Source organism: Mercurialis annua, linkage group LG2 (genome assembly GCF_937616625.2).
Source record: "Mercurialis annua linkage group LG2, ddMerAnnu1.2, whole genome shotgun sequence".
NCBI classification, from domain to species: domain Eukaryota; kingdom Viridiplantae; phylum Streptophyta; class Magnoliopsida; order Malpighiales; family Euphorbiaceae; genus Mercurialis; species Mercurialis annua.
This window is the reverse complement of record NC_065571.1, coordinates 1,847,061-1,856,525: the sequence shown is the minus strand read 5'-3', so window position 1 is coordinate 1,856,525 and position 9,465 is coordinate 1,847,061. Positions and strand designations below refer to the sequence as shown.

The following is a 9,465-nucleotide window of genomic DNA, read 5'->3' as shown; positions in this document are numbered from 1 at the left end:
TTCTCACAAAAATATGGGTATTCTTTTATTAAATAAAAATGCAAAAAATTTACACAAACATAGATTGATACACACTCTATCAAGCCTCATCTTCCTTTGTACATCAACAAAAAAATTGGCCTAATTATTTGTGAATTTTCTTTAGGAGAGGGCTATTGATTTTTATATCTACATTAATTACTGAATAAGACCAATAAAACAGACTTAAAAAAAAATTAAAAACTGTGAATTTAACTTCAAAAATGTGAAATGCATCTCCTATGTCGAGCAGCAACATTTTTCTTTTTTTGTTTAGTTTCTTCTTTCCAAGTCTTGGATATGTCAAGTGATACACTAATTGCATCTAGGGTTGCACCAGCTAGACCTTTTCTTGTGAATCCAACTGCATATAGTCCTTTTTTTCCTTTCCAACCATTTGGAAATGGGTCTTTAGGAATTCCATCTTCTGAGAAAAATTCATTCTCCTGTTTGCGAAAATGATACGTTAGCTCGATCCAACTCAACTCGACTATATTTTATTGTACTATTATCGGTGGCGGGATAAAAAAAATTCCGGAAATAAATAGTACGTGAACCATCTAATTCACCTTTGACCTTCCGGCAGCCCGACTTAACCTTTTTCTAGTCCTTACTTTACTAAAAAAATTGTTTCTTAAAAAAAAACAATTTGAAGATAGTCGGAACTGGAGCCTATGTAAGGATGTGAGTGATTCCGCCATTGACTATTATATTATAGATAGGGTGAGCAAATAGTCAATTCAATTAAAAACTTCTAAATGTAACAAAATTCGAATTAACCGAGTTATTTTAACTTTTTAATCAAACCAACCGAATTAATTAAAAATTTAAAAATATGAAACTAAACCAATTGAATTAGTCGGTTTTATAGTTCAGTTCAGTTGGTTAAATAAAAAAAATAAGAATAATTGCCAAAAAATCGGTTAACTGAATATTTAAAACTCATGACCGTAATCGAACCACGTTTTTCATTAATCAAATTAAACCGACTGAACTAGCCAAATTAAACATTAACCAAATTAACATAAATATATCGATTAATTCGGTTTTTCCAACCGAATTTTCGCTCACCCGTACTACGTGAGAAATTTAAAAAATACCGGAAATAGAAAAGTCAAATTGAATTAAAAGAAACCATATATGTACCTTGAGCCATGAAGGGACATTGCTACGGTATCCAGTTGCGAGAATTACAGAATCAATTTCAAGCTTTTGACCATTCACAAGCTCAACTTTGGCATTAGAAAATTTCTTGATTCCGGGAACAACTTTGATCTTACCAGTTCGTATTTTATGTAACGCACCAATATCAAGAACTGGAGTTTTTCCTTGAGAATTCTTGAGCTGCAATGGCCCTATTTTAGGCCTTTTGAGTCCGTGTTTTTCAAGATTTCCAAGAACTAGCCATGCAAGAATTAGTAGTATTTTGTCGACGGTCCAAAGGGGTAGCCATTTCATCATTGTTGCTGCTAATTCAAATGTTGATTTTCCGAATGTTTCTCTTGGCAAAACATGAACCTGCATGCAGATTTTAGAATAGGAAAATAATTAAAACACTGAGTTAATTAAATAAATTAAAGAATTTCTGAAACTCGGAGCCTCATTCGGTTTATAAAAAGTTTGTGCGGTTACTAAATTATAATATTTTTACAGAATAGTTACGGATTTTCAATTTTACTAACAATGACATGTTGTTTATATAGAGAACGGAAATAGAATATTCGTCATATTTTATTTATTCTAAGATTATCAAATTATATACTTTATTTCTTGATGAATGCTGATTTTTAGATAAAATTACTAAACGAAGAAGGTAGACCCTTTTCCATTCACCCCGTACTAAATTGATTAAGGGATATTGTTGTTGATAAAATTGAAGTTTTATCATCAAAATGTAAGATTTTTAAAAGACATAATTGTCCTTTTCCATTCACCCCGTAAAATACGTTTAAAAACTAAACTATATACTTTTTGTAAAACGGTTATCAACATATTTCTAGTTATATTTTGATAAATGAATTTTATTTTTAAAAAAAAATAGAAAATTATCCGATCAATTCCGGCCAATAATTGTCCATGTGACTGATGTACTGCCATGTAAGCAATATGTCGGCCACATATGCAATTATTCACCAAATTTGATTGGATAACCTTCCGTTTAAAAAAAAATAAAAGTTCAGTTACTGACATGAAATAAATGAAACGAATGATAATCGTTTTATAAAAAGTGTATGGTTTATAACTTGCAAAAATATTCTATAATTTGATAATGCCAATAATATTTTAACCCCCTTTAAAAATATTATGCTTACCGAACTCCGGACCACCATTGTTGGACTTGCATTTTGATTACAAAGATCAAGAGACACTTCCATGCCTGAATTTCCACAGCCAACCACCAAAACTCGTTTCCCGCGAAAACTTTCGCCTGATTTATAATCACAAGCATGCATAACTCCGCCGCCAAAGTCTTCCAAACCTTCAAACTCCGGCACCACCTTCTCAGCATTTTCGCCGCTCGCCACCACTAGCCACCGGCAGATATACTCAACTTCAGTCCGATCGCAACTCGTCGAAACAGTCTTGACTCGCCACAACCCGAAAGTCTCATCATATTTAGCAGACTGAACTGTTTCATTAAAACTTGGCATTATATCAAAATGTTTAGCGTAGGATTCAAGATAAGTAATGAACTGAAATTTTGTAGGGTACTCCGGAAAGCTTTCGGGGAACGGAAAATCGGGTAATTGACAGAATTTTTTAGGAAGATGAAGTTTGAGACGATCGTAGGTTCGGTTTTGCCAGAGAGAAGCAATGCAACTAGCTCGTTCAAGAAGAATGAACGGTACGCCTTTAGCTTTAAGACCGGCAGAAACAGCTAAACCAGACGGACCTGCGCCAACTATGACGGGCCCATTAACCCATATACATCGGCGAGATAGAAATTTATGATCTTCCGAGTCATAACAAGATTGAAACATTGTTGGTTTGTTTCTGTTTCCGTTTCCGTGCTGCTTAGAGTAGAAGTTTCAAGAATGATAAATTGGTTGGTAAATAAAGAAAGTGTGGGGTGATTTTGAGAATATAGGAAAATGGAAATTAGTTTGAATTGATGTTTGTGAAGGGGATAGGGAAGGGGTTTAAATAGGGGGAAATGGGTATCATGTGATTGGGATTTGAAATGTTAATTTGATTAAAGTGTTATATCAAATGATAAGTTTTTGTGGGTTGGGGCCGCCTTCTTTTGTTTATTGTTTGCATATTAATTAATTATTGCCATATATTATGGTATGTTTTTTAATTAGATTACATTCTTATTATAGATTTTATTTAATGTCTATTTTATAGGATTTAGATTCTACAACCAGTTTCTGATTAGGTCCTCTTAGGTAGACTTGAGGTAGAAATTTTATGTCACAAGCTATGATCTATGATCTTGAAGTCACGAAGTTTAATTCAGTTAGTTAAGTCATGTGTTCGTTAGAGATGAAAAATAAAATTAGAGGCTCATCTTTGTGATCAAAATATCTAGAGTAAGGTCATTTAAGGTTGTACTTATTTACATTTTAATTTGGAGTAATTGTAAAAAAAGTTTATAAACACCAGCGTGTGTTGGTGTTACAAGACAAATTTTAATTTACGAAAATCAGTCACCAAGTTTTAGTTTTTGGCAAATCAAAATATCGAGCTATTGTTCATTAAAAAAGATGAATTTGATAGATATTCTGAAGTTCCAATTAAAGCCACTTGGGATTCTTATCATTGCAATGGCTGCTTAGACTTCCATAACTCTTCTAATAATTACTTGCCTCAAGGATCTATAACTCTATAGACCCTGGTAATATTACGAATGGTCGACCTTCAATACGAGTTGATGATTTTTTTAAAAGGTATCGACTAATATTCGGAGTTACTGTGTCCGATTAACTCGAACATGACTACAAAATTTTTCCATAAGATTTTTGAAGTTGCTTCATACCCAAGACTCCAATCCTATGCATAAAATTTAGCTTATAAATTAATATACTAATACTCTGTGAGAAAGCTCCAGTATAATTATAAGATTTTGCTTGTGATCCCCTAAATAATTTTTTCATTATGATTCTAAGCATATGAAAGCTTCCTTTCTCCTCTAAAACTAACTCTTTTTGGAACATGTATCACTTGATGTCTGAAGCTATTGTTTCGACTAATTCAGATCGAGTCAGATAAAGTCCATTAAAACGATAAAATTCAATTAAAAGATACTTAAAATTGATCTATATATACTCAAAATTTGAATCTGAGACCTCTAATTAAAGAAGAATGAGCTCTTATCACTCCGTTTCAACTCCGCTAATTCTTTAGAACTAACTTTAAAAAAAGTTGAATCAGCTACTTTTGAAAAACCCTTTGTTTTAACATTGATACCGATGTTGAATCTTTGGTACCAATTGTCGTGACCGGTTCGTGACCGGATTGGTATGCGCAGCGGAATCGAAACCATTGGTAGGTATTTAATAATGGATTTGATCAACAAATAACAATATAGCAAAATAATAAATAACACAAGAGATTTACGTGATTCTGCTTTAAAGCGTACATCCACGGGCGAAAGATTATTAAAAGGAGTACAAAATTGGTGGAGAATCACCAAATATAGAACATATCTAGTAAATATGCCCTTAGAAGAAAAACCCACAAAGTGTTTCTCTCTCTACAAGAAGTACCCAAAAGGATAAGAATTAACTTATATTCCTCACATCACACACACCCCCTTTTCCCCTTATTCACATCAATGTCTACATTGTGTATTCGGTTTTTGGTGTTTTCTAAAAGGTGAATAAAGTAGGCTATATATAGTGAATAAATAATCTATATGGCATTAGGAGTATTAATCCTAATTGGATTTATACTTCCTAATTAGCCAATGATAACAAAGTTATCCTTCTCCCAAACACTTCATTAATAGAGTTCTAGGCATATTCCAACACCCTTTAACATATTTTTAGATTTATTTAGTGAACCAGTCAATATATAGAGTATAACCATTGAAGCAAGTAAGATTCACATGCTAAACTTGTTCAAGTACCCAAAAAAATAAGTTTGTTGGTTGGGCTTTGAAATTGAAGAAACGTTCTGCTACACCCTTACGTGCATTTGAAGAAATATAATCACAATTATCGTAAAACTTGAAGGAAACAAAATTACGAACATTCATTACACAATTTAGGTAAAAAAACATGTTCAAATTGTTAAACAGGAGATTGTCATTTGTCATATATAGTACCCAAATGGAAATAAACGCAGATGAAATCACGGATTTTAACTATATGAGGTTAGATAGCACATACACATCGTTCAATCAACGTTTTTCGTTTTAGAAGTGTGTTGTAAATTTAGTATTTCAGGTATAAAGTTTTTGAAATTTTCCTAATAAAATAACGTTATTTACCGTGTTCGTTTAAATGTTGCATTTTTATGTCCATGCTACCTGGATATGAGGAGATGGTGATTTCCTAAAATGATAAAAACAATCAAAGTGCTATTAATTCTTGGCAAATGGAAGTCTTGCTCTCTTCAAAAGTAAAGATTTTATTTTTAGTTAGAATTGAGATCATTTAAGAATATAAATATTTTTTTCCTCTCAAAAAAAAAAGAATATAAATATTTTTCCGAAAAAAATATCTTTAACTAATTATAAAAATAATTAATATTTTCTTCCTCCCCTAATAAATTTCATCGTTTTCATATAAGAAATTTATGCTGTATTTTTAGTATTTTTCACTTAAATTTCCTCTTTTGCCTATTTACTTATCTTAAACATTTATACGATAAGTAATTATTAAATAAAATTTTAATATATTTAGTAAAGTTGTAATAAGGATAAAAAATTCATCTCTTTCTAAATTGTGTATAAATTAAAATGAAAATATTAAAATAAAACGGTTTTACAAATAAGGGTTTTATTAGGTCTAATCATGTAAAAATATTTATTTATTTAAAATATTTTCCTTAATTAGGATAGATTGAGAATGTACCCACGTGGATTGGGGATTTGCAGCATTGGAAGGCTCATTTCCTTCTCCTATTGGAACTTGTAACCACACCACACCACCTATAGTTTCTAAATCAGTCTTGGTCCGCCCATTGGTCCATTTTGCATTGAATTAATAGAAATCCATTTCTCCATTTTCAATTTTTATTTTATTTTAGGCCTGGTCGTTGCAAGAATACTTTTTTTATTTTATTTGTGATCTAAATTTTAAATTTTTCAGTTTTAATTTATTTCTTAATTTTCAGTTTCAATTGTAATAATTTATTTTAATTAGAGTAAAAAATATTTAAATATAGCATTCATATTAATTTATGGTTGGAATCCTTAATGCTAAAAAGGAAAATTAAAATAACATGAAAAATATGAAAAGTATATTTAAATTTTGCTCTACTGCATTTTGAATAAATGGCTATCATTAAAATTAAACATTAAAATTGGCTAATAATTGACAATTTTAAAAGATTGGACTATAGACAGAAAAACTCAAAAAATGAGGTATTTTTTAAAAATTAGACCTATATTTTATGATATTATAATAGGGTTATACAATTCATGTGATCTGTTTACCACTAATACTAATGTAATTTTACTAACATCAATAATTGGAGTATATTTTTAGTTAAACTTCCATGAAAAATTCTCTTAATCAATTTGAGTATCAACAAAAATATTTTGAGTGTCAAAAAGTATTGCTCTCTTTGTTTTAATTATTTTTGACGTTTTAAATTATAATTTATTTTCTATTTTTAATAAACAACTTTTAAATTAAAAATCTTATTTTCTTTTTAGTAAATATGTATAGTTGTTCTTAAATGAATTCATTTTTCTATATTTTAATATAGAATAAATATTATTTTAATACAATTGTAAAATACACCAATAAAAAATAGCCATTGACATATCTGAAAAATTATATAATAAAAAATAAAATTGCAGAGATAATAAAATTTAATCAATTTAATTATATTTTTATTTAATTATTGTATTTGTTAAACAACTATCATTTTAGGACGGAAAGAATAATTATTTTATAACTATCAATATAGACAGTTCACATTTTTATCTATTTAGTATTCACATATAAAAATGTACTAGTATATAAATGGTAGATTCATTCTTTTAGTTGAGAATCAGTTCCCAAAAAAAATCATCTGGTTGTGAGAAATAAGGTAAATCCTAGTAACAGTTAAACTCAAAAATTGAGGCACAAAGAAGAGCTACTAAATTCGCAATCTAGTTTCCCAAAATTTAGATGGCAGTAATGCGAAAAAGGATGCGGCTGCACGTGCCATGCTCGTGCTTAGTAAAAATAATTTAAGAACGGTATTACTACCTCCGTTCTTTTTTAGTTGTCCATTTAGTCAATATTGCACATACCAAGATAATGTTTTTTTTGTCTTAATTTATAAAGAGAAATACTAATATAGCCCTATTAGTTAATAAATGCCTTTTAAATTAAAACATAGGGTCATTTATTAAGGATGGGTAAACTTGGAAGATAAGTAGCTAATATCACATGAAAATACTAAATGGACAACTATTTGTAGACAAATAAAATTGACTAAATGGACAACTAAAAAAGAACGAAGGGAGTACCACTTAAACTATATATAGTTCGAATGGTATACCAATATATTATTAAAATCGTAAGTTTAATTTCTTTCGTAAGGGTTCCTCTCTTTCAATAATCTAATAAAAACTATTGAACAACACATCTGAACTTTTTGTATTTAAATTAACCATCACTCGAATTGGTTATAATCATTATTTATTTAAGATTTAAACAATTGCATATATCAATAGTGTGTAAATGGTAATTTTATTTATTAATTCACCTGCGCTCTGAGCACGTGCTTGATAAGTTGCATTAAATCTAGCTACTCTATCCATGCAAAGATGAGGATAAGTGTTTGGTATTAATTTTCTTGGGCTATTAAGTTTTGGAACGAGTAGAAATCATCATTCCAAGAAATTAATAGCCCAAGAAAATTAATAGCCCAAGAAAATTAATTGTAGATTTTAAAGGGACTATTATGTATTATCACACACCACCACAAACAAAATTGATTTTTAAGGGGCTATTAAGTTTTGGAATAAGTAGTTTTTGTAATTTGGACCACTAATTCACATGAATCAATTGATAAATTTCCAAATGAAAATACTCTACCATATCCTTATATATACATGGGACCTATATATATATATTAATCAACATTGAAAGAAAAACGGCTGATAATTAAAAATAAATAAAACGATTAAAATAAAAAATAATATTGAATGAATTTCCGAACAACGATGCCCGTCGGCTAGGGGGCGGCCTCTTGGTTTCACCCGTGTTCGATGAAGGCGATTGATTCAAAATCGATTGATTTCATATAGCAGAAATTGTGGAAACTATGAAAGTAACTCAAAATTGAGCGATTGCATATAGTAAAATATTTGTGGGAAACATTAACCGTTCTATCATGTGGATTACATTTGACTATGCAAATCAACTCTTAATAATAATCTTATTCTTATTCCATTTCAATTAATCATAATCTTCTTAATCATGTGTATTAATTCATTATTGCTTGTCCTATTCTATAATCAGAAAATTTAAAAAAGTCACTAGTATACAGAATTATGTGCTTTGGAAACTTAATTATGTTTAAATAAAATCATAAAGGAGTTGGGAAGAAACAACAAAAGATATGTATCATGTTTAGGGCATATACTCAGTTTGTAAATCTTTTGGCAAATCTTCCCTTTCTATATATATTACCTTATTTTAAATGAAACTTGTACTATATTCCATATTTAACAACACTATAGCTACTCATTGCATTTGCAACTTCAAATTAATTGTAATTAGTATTGTAATACAGTAATTATTAGTGTTAATTATTATTATTCCCATCACTACTAGAAAATAACGGATCAGCGATGAAATTTTTTGTGTGTAAACAGTTGCTAAATAATATAAATTTGTTGTCGACTCCGTCAGTCAAAACCTCGACACCAAATAATTACCGATGCAAATTCAAGTCCGCCACCAATTTAGTATCGCAAAGTATCTCCGTCTGTACATCCCATCGCTAGCCCGCTGTGTTTTTTTAGTAGTGCATGAGTTTAGGTTAAAATTATTCTTTCTCCTTTAAATTTGAAAAATCACTATTTCTTCCGTGATGTTTATGTTCTCTTAAAATTTATGGAAGAAAGATAAAATGTGAAGGGGAGTTGCTGTTTTTCCGAATTTTATATTTCAAACCTAAATTGATTGAGTAATAGTGATTAACCCTAATTATTGGAGATTATTGTTAAGTTAAATTAGTATCATGATTATATAAATATGAATTGGGATTCCCTCAAATTTAATGAACTTGAGGGGGTTATGTTCATGATCTACATAATTCATTGTAAAATGAATG

The 9,465-nt window shown here is 29.7% G+C and overlaps 1 protein-coding gene across 1 annotated transcript; it reads right to left on the bottom strand.

Annotated features, from left to right (window-relative positions):
* LOC126667019 (probable indole-3-pyruvate monooxygenase YUCCA3) lies at nt 1-3,103 on the bottom strand. Its single transcript, XM_050359963.2, has 3 exons — nt 2,331-3,103; nt 1,165-1,536; nt 1-464 (listed from the first exon to the last, which is right to left on the bottom strand). Exons 1-3 carry the CDS (start codon nt 2,997-2,999, stop codon nt 237-239), a joined length of 1,269 nt encoding a protein of 422 aa, XP_050215920.1. The 5' UTR covers nt 3,000-3,103; the 3' UTR covers nt 1-236.
* Nucleotides 3,104-9,465: the final 6,362 nt, after the last annotated feature.